The sequence below is a fragment of the Poeciliopsis prolifica genome, unplaced genomic scaffold, assembly GCF_027474105.1.
Source record: "Poeciliopsis prolifica strain line A6 unplaced genomic scaffold, Auburn_PproV2 SCAFFOLD065, whole genome shotgun sequence".
NCBI classification, from domain to species: domain Eukaryota; kingdom Metazoa; phylum Chordata; class Actinopteri; order Cyprinodontiformes; family Poeciliidae; genus Poeciliopsis; species Poeciliopsis prolifica.
In genome coordinates, this window is record NW_026562440.1 from 1743401 (window position 1) to 1759861 (window position 16461).

The 16461-nt window shown below is 38.5% G+C and overlaps 1 protein-coding gene and 1 non-coding gene across 2 annotated transcripts; both read right to left on the reverse strand.

The window, feature by feature from the left end:
• Nucleotides 1-1886: 1886 nt before the first annotated feature.
• On the reverse strand, nt 1887-1969 carry trnal-cag (transfer RNA leucine (anticodon CAG)). The gene has a single exon. It is a non-coding gene; the product is annotated as a tRNA-Leu (tRNA).
• Nucleotides 1970-9791: 7822 nt separating this feature from the next.
• Nucleotides 9792-13022, reverse strand: sox7 (SRY-box transcription factor 7). The gene is made up of 2 exons (XM_055019938.1): nt 12571-13022; nt 9792-11600 (listed from the first exon to the last, which is right to left on the reverse strand). Exons 1-2 carry the CDS (start codon nt 12791-12793, stop codon nt 10609-10611), a joined length of 1215 nt encoding a protein of 404 aa, XP_054875913.1. The 5' UTR covers nt 12794-13022; the 3' UTR covers nt 9792-10608.
• Nucleotides 13023-16461: the final 3439 nt, after the last annotated feature.

Consider the following 16461-nt stretch of genomic DNA (forward strand, 5'->3'; position numbering starts at 1 on the left):
TTTATTCACTCCAGTTCCAACATAAAGTAAGCCCAGAGCATAACGCTGTCATGATGCTATGTCACTGTGGGTACAGTGTTCTTTTGGTGATTTTTGTGTCAAACCTTTTTTATTTTTTTTGTCTCATAAATCAACTTTGGATTCATCAAACCATAACAGATTTGTTAACAGAGTTTTGGGATATCCTTTATCCGAACAGTATATTGTCACATTCCCAGACCAACATCAACTATATGAATTATTGGCTTATCTAAAACTGACTGCAGGTGTGAACTCAAGAAGATTAAATTCTTAAATGAAAAGACGCTTCAGTGAAGTGTCAATTTTATGTTGTGTACAGTTACGGAACTATTACTTTTAATGTTATTTTTTTTCTCCTAACCGATGCCCTTGTTTTTCAATAGCATAATGCGTCATATTAAAAGTGGAAACACTTAGTTTCAGTTAGCAAGAGGAATTTGTAATGTAGTCCTTTCTCCTTGAAATGACTAACAGTCAACAGCTCCTTATGATGTCACTTGTGAGAAATGATTCATCACACAAGCCTCCATTCTCCACCCAGAGTGAACACGATCTGTGCTGTTTTCCAAGGAGATTGCTGGTTAATGTTGGGGGCTTTAACTCAGTTCATTCTGACTAGTCAACCCAGAGATAATTCTAATTCAAAGTGAAAGCAAAGTGACCCCCTCTGCTGCGTCATCAGGTTTTAGTCCCTTTGAGTCAAGAGGAAGTGCAGGATATGGTGTTAGCTGTGAGGAAAGCACCGTCACTCTTTACAATAAGATGACTGATGAGTTTCTGTTAACTCGGAATGTAACAAATTAAGATTATTAACTATGACAAACATGATTAGGCAGGCCTTAATAGGAAAAATATCTGCTTTTCTGACATTTGGAAAAAAAAAAAGGTGTCTGAGTTCATTAACAACTAAATAAAATGATTTCTATTCGCCTATAAAATGAACTTCAATATGCTGAGTAATCCTTCATGCTGACAGTTGTCTGCTCTCCGATGTGTGGAAGCATTTCGGATCAGTCACAGCAGGACGCCACAAAGCTTATCAGCCCTGGAGCTCACACGTGAGCAGTGATTCCCCAGGTTAGCAATCCCTCCTCCTGGTTCTGGTTTAAATATCAGGGCTAATTAAGGAACAGCAAGAGTCCTGATACATTAAGTCGGAGTACCAGCAAGGCAAACACACCACTCTTGCATCATCAGTCCGACAGTGTAATATTATGCAATTAGATTAAATTAAACATCACCACAGAGATCTCGTCTTCTGAATTTGATCAAGAATATGTAATCAAACGAAAGTGCATCCCAAGGCAATTTCATTTGTTTTGAAGGATTTAATAATTATAGTGACAAAGCCACACCAATCCAATCTATGACGGTGTGGCCAGACAGTTCCAACTCACCTTTTTACCTTTCAGTCATTGTTAAGCCTCAGTCCATGTTGGATTCATTAATCTCCATTATTTGTGTTCCATGACCATATTTCAGGATATTTAATGCATAATATTTGATACTGTTCACATTGCATTGTGAACAATATTGACTCTACAGCAAATATCCAGTTGTACCTAAAAATATTTAATTTAAGAAATTGAAAATGACTCAGGTGATTGCAATTAAAAATAAATCACATTAACAAAGTTTAATCCAGATTGAACACTAAATACAATTTTGAATTACCACTGAAAATGCAGAAAATGTAGTAAATGTCACTTGAGAGACAGCTGCCCCCCCAAACAGCCAAAAAGGTAGGTGGTAAAACATCTTTAAGTGTATTATAAGAATGAAATGTATTTATTTTTCTGTGCATGTATGAAGCAGCTCCACGTACAAAGTGATCAAAAACAATTGATTAAGAAAAAGATGTAAGTTGTCAGAAGTGGGATTCGAACCCACGCCTCCAGGGGAGACTGCGACCTGAACGCAGCGCCTTAGACCGCTCGGCCATCCTGACAAGCTGTCTCATAAAACTGACAAAGGATGATAAAGTACATAAAACGGCCGCCGTGATCCGTCTTCAGTTTTTGTTCGGATGTATGTGAAGGTATTTGTCTTCCTGGTATAAATGACTCCAACAACAGTTGAAGCAACTGCAAGGATCTGTACCTAAAGCTAAGAATGCTGATTATAATAATAAACTGAACTAATCGATTGGCTACAAGGTTTGAGAGCTTGGACAATGTAATTTGACGAAATTTGTGTTTCGCTAAAGAATACACAAATAAGATTCCCTGGAAATATGTGAAGGGAAATTGTAAGTCGCAGCAGCAGTCTGGTCATTTCCTTATCCTGGCTGCTATACCTTTAATGTCCACTAGGTGCTGGACACGTGAAGTGAGAAAAGAGTTTATTGCAGTGTTAAAATGAGAAGAACGCAGAAGGCCTGTCAAATATATTTAGCAATTTATGTAAATTATTTAGGCGCATTCCTTCTTTTTTCACAACAGCAACTCAGCTTTAATTCAGTGTGTGTTTCAGAAACAATATTGTTCTTGTTATAATGGGTCAGTTTCTAACTTGAAGCACAAATACCATGACAATAATTTCTTGTGAAGAGAGAGGAGCTGATGAGAAGTGTCAACACTAGAAATAAGCACATCTGACCAATTTCTTATACTTGTAGTTTACATTGGTATTGTTTCTAATATTTCTCTTCAACGTGTGTTAATGTTATTCTACTTTAATTTCAGTTCCAGTTTAACTTTAGGTGAGAAGGTCAGTATTGATAACACTAAAAAGCTACTTGCATTTTCAAAATAATCTTAATGTCAAAATTAAAAATACTGTAAAAATGTAAAAATACTTAGAGCCACATTTAAACATATTTCGAGATAAAGTTTCTACCCATCCATCTTTCCAAAGTAGTTTGAGCTCTCTTTGAGAAACAGATCATGTTTTCCCTGTCCTAAGTGAAGATGACCAACCCCACAGCATGATGCTTCTGTCACTATGTTTTGTAGAGGGAATTGTGAGTTCAGATTGAGTATAATTGAAAATAGCATTTTGGGCTTTTTTTTTTTTCCTGAGCAGTTAGGTGACTTCTGAAGGTCACTGATCAAATGAGAAAGCCATATATTGTAATATTTTCTTTTCTTTTCTGTTTCATTAACCTTTTGGAAATTTTTCCACATTTATGTGGCACTTTATGTTGTGCTGCTGCTGAAAAAGCTTAATACAGCACATGCAAAAATGTTGTTTTTTCAAAGCCTTGAAAGGCATCACAAAGACAATTCTGTATCACTGAATTGTGCAATAATATTTTGTACAGCATAATTTAGCAAACTCTTTGATTAGCCATTTTCTGGGGACAGCAATTATATCAGTTGTTATGCTAAACAGTTCAGTTATTTAAGCATACATTGGTTCAATAACCTGGTGAAAAATGATCAAACTTATATCTGAACTGTGACTTGTAATTTCAGGCTTCAAAAGCTCCTCATGGATACGTGACTTTGGCTTATCTAAGCTTTCAGCTATCACTGCTCTTTAAGTACCCTGCCATCTGTAATAAACATAGACCTATCTAGCCCATATCCTGTTTTGAACCTGTCAACATGGTACTTTAGCTGAAGAATCTGAACTCTTGGGACTGCCATGTGAGTCATTTCCATGCGTCTCGTTTTTGATGTCGAGTCTTTAAGGAAACAGGGCCGAACATCCAGCAGGAAGGGATTCCTCCACACTCAGACATTCACAACATCCCAAATATTGCAGTTAAAACGTAAGATTGGAGAAATGGGTGGCAGGAAATGGAAATGATGCCGGGGTTGACTATTGCCAAGGTCAGCCAGGAGGAGTCTTACGGAGAACCCCTGAGCGTAAACAGCTCAGATCAAGGCACGGGAAATGCTGTGTGTCATAACTGACGTACTTTATCTATGATTAACCAGCACTAAATGAAGGTTGTTGTTCATGTCTGGAGGAACTTGCATCACTCAGCAGTCATCTTACATAGATATTCTTATACCGTGAGTAAGGTAGAATTAAATTCCAGTGATTCTAATAAAATGCTTTATATTAGCATTTTAATAAAAAGCTTTATTCAATTGATATTTGAATTCCTTTTTTAAAATATCTATGAATATGTATCAAGCTCAACCTAAGCCATTTACACCCATGCCAAGTTTTTAATTCCTGAAAAATGTTCTCTGAGTAATTCTGCAGACAGTATGGAAATGGAAAAATATTTAAATAAATATTTGTAAATAGGAGGAGGAACAATTTTGAGTGAAATTGAATACAGTTGATAGAACTGCAGATGCCTCTTTGAACCTTGTCTTAGGAACATATGCAGGTAAGGAGGATGAAATTTTCAAACACTAGTTAAAAAGAGTTTAAAGGTAATTCTTACATAAGCTTCAACACTGAGTGGGAGATTAACTATTGTGACTGTAAGTTATGCACTGAAAAATGTGAAATTGGTATCACTAAATATTTTAGTCTCATTATGACTAAAATAATGAGACTAAAACCTGAAATAAATGAAACCAAAAAAATACACATTTTAGGTTTCACACACTTGAGAGAAATAGCAAGTATGTTACCATATATATGTGATCATTGATCTAAAGATATGATCATATGAATGATGTGATAAATTATTTTATGATCTACTTAAATTAGTATTTACATAAAATAATAAAACTATCAGATTAAAACAAAAACATTAATTTAGTGGAATATAAGAAGATAGTTTTCTTACAGTTTTGTGCATAATCTCGGAGCAAAATATTCACATTTCTTTGCCATACATTTGTTAACAATAGTTATATTTTTGTCAGATAAATTTATCAATCTTTAATTATGGAGAACTTCTTACTGACACAATAAACTAGGTGCAACACAAAATAAATAAAAATGACAAAAGGGAGAGATCATTTTTCTAAATAAAGCTATAACATGGGAATATGCAATTATCATTTATTAATAATTGTATTGTACATTTTATCATATCTTATCAATCTGACAGGAACTTAGCTGTTCATAGCACTGAGAAATAAACAAACAAACAAAAAAACTACAAGTACAAGTAACTGGCTGGTTATAAGTTAGCTATAATTCAATGCATACTCAAAAGACTTTATTATATTTTATATTATAAAAATTATTTAATCATGTGTATGTAGTAATGAGTGAAGGTACTCGGCCAATCTAAGCATATCTGGCTTGACTGCAAGGGCACTAGTTTTATTTTATTAATCATATTTGCTGAAACATTAGAGGCACAATGGCTCTCTTTGTGTCTCCCAGGCTGTCATCAGGTGGCCTACTGCTTTGCTTTGTCTATCCTCTACAGTAGCTGTTAAAAGGGGCTCTCTCACACACTGCTGAACTTATACCATCACTCATCTAAGTCATTACACTGTCTGCTTTTCAGGATGCATGCTGCGTAAACTCCGCCAGCGAGCCCTGAGCCAGTGTGACTGTATGTGGCCACATTGTAGTGCAAAAGATGGGGGGCCTGACCTTGAAAATCTGACTTGAGATTATAAACAGAATTCGACAAATTCCTTTAATGTTTAGCCACATCCTTGTATTTTTATAATTGAACACGTAATTAACTCACAACTTCTAAAAATATGACCCAAATATGGATAATTGAGCTGGCCTTTACAATTTTACTCTTAGCCAGACTGTTCTATAAATTACGCTTTGCTTCATAAAATGTGCTGGTAATCATATTAAAAGATGTATCAAAATGTCTTCCAAATATTCCCACACTCCGAGATCACACGTGGAACACATAAGGATGTGCTATCTCTTAAATGGAACAACCACATTGCAATTAGGAAGCACAATAGGAACATCCTCCTCTACATTGAGGTGAAGAGTTACACAGCCCCAGGGAGAATGTGCAGCTCGCAAAAACAACCACATAGTGCTGCAGCATGCACACAATAAAGCAAGACAACATGCTGTGGAGAGAGAGCAATGCAGGCCAGGCTGTGCAAATAGGGCATGTTCTGTACTTTTCTATACAGCACACATGCATTAATAAAGGTTGTGTGGTTTCAAGCTGTTTAAAAGCTGCTAAAGTACATTTCTCAGCACATGTTTCTGCCACTCTGCCAATAGCATCTAAAGCTTCAACGCTAAATAGAAATCTAGCCTTCTACTTCTCCTGGATTGGCAGCCATGTGCTCGCCTCCCTCTGTGCTTTCGCTGCTCACTTGTATCTGCTCAGAACAGGTGCCGCATCCCGTTCGGCTGCCGCATTCGCAGCGCAGGTTGGGGTGGGAGGCCCTTGGCCGCTTGCACCGTCCCCCAAGTTTTCCAGGGGTCCCCATCTGCGTCCCCTGCACATCCGCTGCCACATGGCACCTGTCCCTCGACGAGTCTGGTCCATTCTTCGTCCGGCAACTAACGTGCCTGCCACCAAACACTCCGCCTGGTTTGGAGCCACAATGAGATGAAGAATCGCTGCACCCATAATCCCTTTGCTGTGAAATGTGTTTCTCTGTGTGCGATTTCCTTCTTTTCCTCCTTTGGCCACATTTAGGGCCAAGTACAAATTGTAAACAGGTTATTATGCTGCTGTAACACACTCCTACTGGAAATGCTCTCCAATAGCATTTAGTGTTTGCAGACATAGATGGGTGTTTATCCGGGTAGTTTAATTTGGTGCAAAGTTCACTGCATTCAGCGTGATTAGCTTGCCAAATGGCTTTGTTGTAATAATTCCCTCAAAAGCAACTTGAAGTTTTGCGCATCGAACAACTGAATTTGTTGCCTATTCATGTCTTTGTGAAGACAGTCCTCAATTTGTTTGTTTGAGGACTGGACTTTGAAGAAGCTATTTTAACTTGAATACAAAGTTACCTAAACTGAATACCCAACATTATTACAATGTCAGTGACATGGTCGCTACTATTGGTAGACTATAATATTTCAGGCACCACAATTTGAAATTGTTACATCACTTAAACAGAAGGCCAAAATTATTTTTGGAAAATCTCTGCCTCCATCGGTGCTATATGCCTTAGTCACGTAGTTCGAATCAGCTACTTCCTCTTGACCTACAGTTTTACATTAAGAACGTCACATAGTTGGAATAGCCGGCTTCCAAATAAGATGTAACTGGACGCTCCCTCCCTGACTACACAATGGACTCTGCATCAACCAGACAGTGAGCCTCCTCCGTCCCTCCTGAGAACAAGATCAGTGGTCAGTGCTCATTTCTGTCCTATCAACATGGCTAATACGTTACACAGCTGTGGTGGCTGCAGGTCGTGTACACACACACACACACACACACACCCACACACGCACGCACACACACACACACACACACACACACAAGGACTCAAACATATGCTAGGCTACGACTTGAACCGTTGGCGTTGTGTTAGACCAGCAGTCTTGTTTGTTTGCCCAGGGAAGTGACATGACGGCAGAGGAGGAAATAGGAAACATAACAGACTACCTGACAGACTCATTCCACAGGCTTGACCTGAGAATGGAGCTGAGCCAAGCAGCAATCAGAGAGAAATAACAAGAAGAGCCTCTTTTGTTTGTTCAGCCTATATCCTCATAATCACAAATATTGCAAACCTTATGATCTGTAAATGTGTGAAGAATTCAATTTGTCAAATTAGTAGTGATTGTAATGGGGGAGTGGGGACTATAGCAATAATTCCTAGTTGAGCCGATGTGTGTGAGGTTTTACGTTTCTGTAGTTCACTGAAGTGTCGTGCTACTACTTGTTGTCACATTACTCTCTCCTTGGATTCTTGCTGATTTATAGATGCTGAAGCAGCACTAAAACCCGACTTTGGATTTCAGCTTCCAGCTCCGACTACAGGTTGACATGACAATGAGTCAACTTTGAACAAGGAAAAAACGGAGCTTGATAAGTTGAGTGTTTTGCCCTCACTTCCCGAAAGTGTAATATTCTCAAGATGAACAAATTAGCCTGAAACCGGCCCATGTAACTCTCCTGGGAATCTCACTGAAGTCGTGTTTTGATGATCTTTGGCTCGAGCAATTAGGCTGATCATACGCTGAGCTAGTAGTTTGATTCCCAATGTCTCAATATGTGGTGTATTATAAAGTAAGTAATATATTTTTTATGTTTATTCTAACTCCACTCATGTAAGTTGGTGTTTAAACACTCCTGAATGAGTAAGAAAATATAAATCACTGTATTTGTTTATCTAACTTTCTTATCACTATTTGATTTCTATTAAAAGATGATTATAAACAATATAAATAATAATAATAAGAATAATATAAAGATTTTTTTTATTCAAAACAGTATTGTTTAAGTAAATTGCAATAATTTGAAATATGGTAAATATTTTAATAAACCAAACAGCTTGTATTTGTTGTTTACTTCAACTCACTGAAATAGAAAGTGATAAAGTAAGTTAGTTTTCCCTTTTCTTTTCATCCTTAATCAATGCACCTTATAGTTAAATCTGAATCTGATGTGATGATGGACGGCTGATGCGTAAGTTTTTGTCCTTGTCTGGGTTACCGTGTCCTACCCTCAGGTTATGTGATTGTGATTGTTGTGATATTGGACTTTTTCTTCATCAAGGGAGTCTGCTGCAACCCCCCTAGCTAACACAATGACAACTCTTGGGCCCGATGCTTGTCAAAGGCCGCTTTTTTACAAAAACAAATGCCTGTGGCTGTCTCAGCCTGAATCCCATATTCAGAATTTGACGACACTCTAACTGGCCCACACCAGAGTTTAAAACCCTCTGAGGTACACAGGGTAATGGTCTAACCTTACAGAAATGAGAGCACTAGCCAGCTGCAAACACTGCTACATGATGAATGTTGTCACTCCACACAGTATGATCACGTTCGCAGCAAAGTGTCAAAGCTATGAAATCTGGGTTGGATGTTGTCCCTAAAAAGGCCAAATTTAGTACAAGTATTTTTGTGCTTATGTTAGATATGAAAAAGGCCATGTTGTCACGAACCTCGCAATGAAAAACGGTGGACGACGAGTAGGTAAAGATGTTAATCAGCCCGGTAGTCCTTCCTCCCGCCTTCTGAACAGCGGGTTCCCTTCTCTCAATCTGGCTCTTTTAATGCAGGGCCTAACCAGGCCCAAACATCCTGACGGAGAGAAGCTTTTCCCTTATCAGTCAGGAAACACTGCTCCTCCGCCACATCCTTTTTACAAGAAGCACGACTCAACCATTCCCAAAAAAATGCAGGAAGAGCAAGCCAGACTCCAGGATTTGTCAAAAGCCCCCCCAAATTCCTTTTATTGACACAGAAACAATTTCAAGAGAACGCAGAGAGGGCAAGAAAGGTAGGAGTAGGCAAAAGAAAAACGGAGGAATTAGAAGGATTTAAAACATTATATTGTTTTTTATTTAGTTTTGAACAGATTACAAAAAAGTCTGCATCAGCAAGATACACCATGGGGCGAGCAAGTTGGTGTGGGGGTGATGGGTTGGGAAAGGGGGATCGGTGCGCGTTAGAACGACACCCAGAATAAGACTCCAGAAAAACAAAAGAAGGGCTGAGATGGAGGCGGGCGGCAATGAATGCGTCTGTTTTATAGTAATCCTCTGTAGCGGGATGATATGAAGGAAAAAGAGAGCCGATGGGAAACATGACGGAGAGGGTGGAAAAAGAAAGTGAGCGTCGGAACGGGTCGCTTACACCTCAACAAAACCCAAAATAGAAGACGCACGCTGTGACGCCCATGTTGAACATGGATAGATGGCTTTACATGGGTAGATGTAAAGCCATCTATCCATGGCTTCACCTGTAAAGCCTTGTAAAAGCGATCCCGAAGCGAACCCAAAAAAGTAGACGTTCTGTAATGTTTTATTGTTTTATTTTTTATTCTAGGCATCTAGTCAATCTATGTGGCAGCATCTCAGTATATATCAGTTATTTTCAGTATTTTCTTTAAATGACAATGAACAAAGTTGTTCTCTAGTGGTATTGTCATATAAAAATCAAATTTTCATAGTCTTCCGTTAATCTAAATTAGCATACACTTAAATTTACCATTATCTTTCAATGAAGAGGTTGACAACATGACTATATTACTAGAGAAGTTGTTAAAATATGCCTTCCTTTCTTCATTGTACACCACTTAACTGAATTGCATAAGAAATGTTCAGCTAAAACCATTTTCAATTACAACTATTGAGGTAAGACTCCCAAACTGATGAGAGTGACTAAAAACAAAAGGCAACATTCAAAATGGAAAAGTATAGATAACAGCATTACAATTATGCAACAAAAACATCAACAGACTTAAATTAGCTTCTAAAGAGCATCTGTACATGCCTCCGCAGCTACATTAATTGGTGAATAAACAAGCCTTTTAAGATTGTTGCACTAAAAGTTTGAAATTTCCTAGCATCTGGAGGTGGCATTCTATAGTAGTCTGTGTCTGTGTCCCTGAGGTGTCCATCTCCGTATCTTCATGTTTCTCAGACTGCTTGTTGTTCACACTCGGCTCCAGACAAACATATTGCTCAGTAATCAGTTCAGTTTTTTAGGACAGGAAGAAGTTGCTCGTAAAAGCTAAAAACTGCAACATTGTCCTTCATCTTTGAAACTGTCTCTAGAGTCTGTGTTTTTAATCAGTCTTATGTCTGTAAGCGAAAAGCAGGCTTATGAGATGCCATAGTTGTTGTAGTAGGCCGCCGTTGCATCTGCGAGCACGGAAATTAGGCTAGTTTCTGTGGTGCTGCTGGGACACACTGAGGCGGAGCTGGTGGTAGTCGATGACACCTGGATGTGTCCAGTTACAGTCATGCCACTGGCTTGTTCAGGGTGGAAACCACCTCCAGTGGAGTTCAGGTACTGGTCGAACTCATTACGATCCACCTCGCCCAAAAGCTCAGCTTGGCTAAGCTGGTCCAAAGTCTCCAGGTGACCCTGAGTCTCTGGTGGGGGGGAAAGTTGACCCAGGTGACCCTGGTGGTGCCCGTGGTGAATTGGCGGGAAAGACGAGGAGCTGTAGTAGGACAGGGGCGGGCCAGGGATCAGTCCACTGCTGCCTCCAGTTTGGGGTATGTGAGGAATATGACCTAAGTGTGTGCTCCCACAGTGGATCTGGGTCTGTGTGTAGTCAGTGTGGTAAGGAGGTGGGCTGCCCATATGCGTCTGGCTCTGGTGGTGTTCATCTGGACAGGAAACCGTGGACGAGCAGGAGACTGAAGAGCTACCAGACGTCGAGTAATAGGTCGAGGGCATATGCTCGTGGTCCATGGCATCTAAGGGGGACATCTCAGGAGGTGTGGGCAGGCCGTAGGGGTAGGTGTCAAAGCTGCTGCTGGAACCAGCAGGCTCTCTGAAGGTTCTCACACTGGGCAGAGCGGGGCTGGAGCTGGAGAAGCCGCCGCAGACTCCATTGGAGCCGCCCTCGTCTTTGTCCAGCGGGTGACTGAGGGCTCGCTGCTCAGGCAGGGAAACGTGTTCAGGACCCAGACCACTCAGGAGAAAACCGGGGTCCACTCGCTTGCAGATGCGTTTTAGCTGTTTCTTCCTGCGGGGACGATACTTGTAGTTGGGATAGTCCTGCATGTGCTGCACTCGGAGCCTCTCTGCTTCCTCCACGTACGGCCTTTTCTGTGGGGGAGTCAGAGCTTTCCACGACTTTCCTGCATTTAAAAAGTTCAAAAAGAAATGATTTTATTTGGATTAAAGTCTGGATAGCAGTCGAGTTATTACATAAAGTGAAACTTTTTTTTTTAAACAAAGCACAATAATTTAAATAACTAAGAATTTTTTTAAATCAACATTTGCTATAACTTCAATGTAAGTAGAAACATAAGCACTTTACTTTAATGTAATTTACTTTAATATACTTTACATTCCTTACTTTAAGCATTTTATTCTTCTACAAAAATATTTAAGTTTTACATTTACAATATAACTACAAATACTTATAACTAGCAATTTTGTTGAATAGTGGGAAAAAAAGCTGAATACATTTAAAATGATACTTTGCAAGGGTTTTTTAAAAGTAAATGATAGAGAATAAAGTTGGTGATAGTGCTTCAGCTAAAAACAAGAAACAAAACAAAAATAAAACATAACTGAAAATGGCAGATTTACAAATAAATATTCTGCACACATTTTAAAATAGAAAAATCATTATTTTAAAATGTTTAAGTTTTTAAATTACATTTAAAAATAAAAAAACGAATTAATAAGAAGTCAATTAATAATAATGTTCTGGATTTTGATTTGTGCTAGAAGTGCCAAAATTGCAGTGTACCATTTCACCTAACAAAACAACTGTCTGATTATTATCCGACTTTTTACAAATTAATTTGAATTACAGGGACGTGAATTCAAGGTGAATTTAACTTGCGAATAGTTTGCTTTTACGCATTACTTTGCTATGACAGGCAATTTACAAATCGTGTTATGATTAGTTATTTTGATTTGCCACTTTTGTCTCTTTGAGACACACAAAAAAACTTTTGTAAAGCAACACAGGCCTCAAGAGAAAGGAGGGTCAAATATATAATAATAATAATAATAATAATAATAATAATAATAATAATAATAATAATAATAATAATAATAATAATAATAATAATAATAATAATAACTTTTTCTTACCCAACATTTTGCTGAGTTCTGCATTGTGCAGGTCTGGGTTTTGAATCGCCAGCCGTTTGCGCTCGTCTTTGGCCCAGACCATGAACGCGTTCATGGGCCGCCTGATCCGCGGCTCCGGCGTCTTGTCCACGGGGGTCCTGTGCGAGACATGCGGGTCAGGGACATCTCCGTCTCCCGGAGGACCCTGGGGAGACCACGAGTACGCGCTGATGAGAGCCGCCATCTGAAGCGCGCTCTCTCCTCTCCAAACTTAAGAGGCGCGTCTGAGACTCTGAACGAAGTTGTGCGCTTTCTGTCTGCCTGTCGCCTGACTTAAAGCTGTGAAAAACTACAAAAAACAAATAAAACTTTTCAAATGAAGCTCCTGTGTTGCTTCAAGCTCTTGCTCAACCTGGATGCCTGAACAGATTTCAGGAGAACGCACAGATGCGCACATACAGCTGCTCCTCCATGTGGGCTATGATTCTGTCTTTCCTGGTGGATGGGGGAAGGCTTTATATTTGAGGAGCAGGTTCCAGAAGAAATCCCGCAGGACTCTCGACTCCTCCTTGATTGCAAGTTAAACCCAGTGGAAGGGAAGGGATAGGATGCAACATTTCAACACAAGTAAATCCTTAAACTTCCCTGACAACACAACAACTCTTGTCATTAATACAGATATTAATTAAACTAATAGAAGAACTCATAGCATTAGATTCACATGGTTATTTGAAGCTCCGTAGTTTAACCCTTGTGTTGTCTTGGGTCAAAAATGACCCATTATAATGTTTATCTGTAGAAAAAATACCCCAAATGATTTTTTTCCCGCTTGAAATTTTATGACTTTTTCTAAATTAACCCAGTCATTAGAAAAAGTGATACTTTGTTTTTGTTTATATTTACATGTGGGCTGTACACCATCAGGGTACAAGGACTGTCTTACATTTTTGACCCGTGCATTATAAAAGCATTTAGGCCCCAAAAAAAGTTAAAAGACCATACACAAACTCTCTTGAAAACATACCTACATACCACTCCACACACACACCTGCACACACACACACCAAAGAAACAAACTGAAGGTACGCTGAATCTGAGTACCACTAGATTGGTTCCTTGCTGATGCCAGTAGACATTTCACTGCCCAAGGGATCAGCATGAGAAGAGGCCATCTTCTTATGCTTAAGATGGGATCTTCAGCATAAGATGTTGAACAAACTCTTGAGCTGAAGATGTTCAAAGTCGGAGCGTCTTCATATGGTGAATAACATCTTCATGTTATGAAGCTTTTCTTGAACATCTTGTGTGGAACATTTTGGGTTCAATGTGGAATGTTCTTCATCTTATGTTCAACATGGGGTGGGAAGGAAAGAATTATCTTCATCTTATTTTGAAGATGTTCATCATGAAAGCGTCTTTATAAAATGAAGAACATCTCCGCCTCATGGGGATGTTCTTTGTTGACCCGTAGGACAAGGGGCGTAAAGAGATTGTTAGGATCAGACAAGGGTTAAAAAAGTCGTTGAATTCACGTTGAAGTCAGAAAATGTATAAAGGTTTTGTTGTATTCATTTATTTTTGGAACTTTATGTTTTCTGGTCTTTGTGGAACACCTTCCATGACCAACTTGCCAAACCTGTTTTGCAGCCTTCTCATCTTTCAGAAAACTTCACTTAAGTGACATTTTGAGATTTCCATTGCACTTTAGGTGTCAGATTTTCCGGGGGTTTTTTGTTGTTGTTTTTTGAGAGTCTACAAAAAGAGATGCAAACCAAAGTTCATTATATGGCAGGTCCTTCTCATTTTTACAGGATTCGAAAATCTAAGAGTTTTGGACTTAACCAATTAACATTAAAGATTCAAAACAATTCTCCTCTGCCTGCGATGGTCATTCTGAGACACATTTCTGTTTGAGCAAATAAATAAAACCACAGAGCACACACAGACTAATCAGTTTCCTTCTGTAGCCAACAGCGGGTGCATATCAAATCCAGGAGTTCCTGTTGACAGGATACTCTCAGCCTGCAGCGGTGGAGGAGCTCACACTCCCACACACACTCGCTCTCATTGCTCAAAACACAGCTACCAACATCAGGTCGCGAATGATCTTATCGGTAATTTCTTTGGAGATGGGAGACACTTGACCACAGATTACAAAGACATGTTAAAGTTAACATGCAGCGCAGGTTGGAATCCACATCTTGGAGTCGTCGTGCTGCTCCTTACTTGTTAAAGTAAGCTGTTAGTTTTAGTTTACCCCCCCACAGGAAAAGGATATGGCACCTGAAGCCACAGATTGGGCCCGATGCGGGCACATCAGTGATATATTGGGCTACACTTCCTTTCCCTGTTCTGACTTGGACCATACCGCTGTGTTACCAGTGAAAGTCAGACAGTTAATGGGAGATAAAATGCTTTTGTGTTTTAAAAAAAAGACAGAAAGTCCTGAAATGACAAATGCCTCGAAGTTTTACCCATTGTTGCTGGGCAGTTGAGGCATCTCAACTACATTGACAACAAAGGTTATCTCTATATAATGCAATAGAAAAAGTATATAAATATTATTAGAAATAGATTTTCTTTCTTTTGCATTTTAAAATAACACAGGTTTGCTCATCATCACAGAAAATATAAAATACATAGAGAAATAATAAAATATTTAAAAAAAATTAAGATCTTTATAAAATGCAGACAAAATTGTTAATATAATAAGATCTTAAAAACACCAATCAACAAATGCACCAATCTTTGACATTTGACTTTTCATCTGTGCTGAGCTGCCCATGTCAGCTGGATTTTATCATTTAGAGGAAATGAACTTCATTTGTTTTTTTTTACTTTTTAGAGTACTTTTTTGTACTAAGCCCATCTGCCCCTGATTTGGACTGAGACAAATGGTTATTCACCTTATGTTATTTTTCATTAAAATAGATCAGATGCCATTTTAAAATTTACCAAATGTTCATGCTGTCAATTTTTAATGTAAATTACTTTTATTAATAAATAGATTTATTGACATTTTGTGATTTTTTTCCCCCCTGAATCACAAAATCTTCATATGTGCAAATGAATGCACAGTATTTATGTCTACACTTTGCTGTAGTTATGAGGAGCAGTTCAGGGTGAAATCTCACCTTTTTGCTTTATTCTGTAACTCATGGGCCACATGACTCGACTGAGCTCCGATGTTGCCTAAAAATCCACTTTAATTTGGCTCACCAGTTCCTCATAATGGACCATGTCCTGGAAGCTCTCGTCATGGTGTGTTCACAGATTTAATCTAAAAATGTTTGTGTGAATCGTTTCTTTTACTTTGTACACTAAATTTGTTTGATTAAAGCTCTGGAGTATATAATTTTTGTAAGTAAATAAAGAATTTTAAGACAACCAAACCTCACACAAAACCAATGTTGCTCTGCCATCTTAAATGAAGCAATGTTACAACCTGTGCCCAATGTGTCACTGAGTCAAAAAGAGAAGTGCTTATCTGTTAAAATGACTTAAGCGTCAGACCCAATACAGCGCCTTTCTTTGACAAAGAAAGGATTCTTATGCAAATGCTGGTGGATTCTCTGTTGGCTCAAAATCCATTTTCCAACTTGATCTTCCCCTTTTACTGAAACAGCTAATCATAGAGTAAAACACATTATTGATATATTTCATGAAATCTTTAAACAGGTTCAAAAAAGGAACATTTGTATTTTTATTAAATCTTCCTTAATAAATCATTTGAAGCCCAGAAGCAGAATTGTCTCAGATTGTGAGTAGAAATTAATTAGCTCATAATGGACATAATTTCCCTCAATACATCTGTTCGATTTGATGCATTTTAAGAATTGAAAAATGCAGAAAACCTCAGCTTTTTTGCAAATCATCATTCAGATTAGAATACATGGATGAATAATAAAAATA

Coding starts and splice junctions, on each gene's coding strand:
- sox7 (XM_055019938.1), bottom strand. CDS start 12,793: ATGGCGGCTCTCATCAGCGCGTACTCGTGGTCTCCCCAGGGTCCTCCG. Junction 11,601..12,570: donor AGAACTCAGCAAAATGTTGG/GTAAGAAAAAGT, acceptor TTTTAAATGCAG/GAAAGTCGTGGAAAGCTCTG.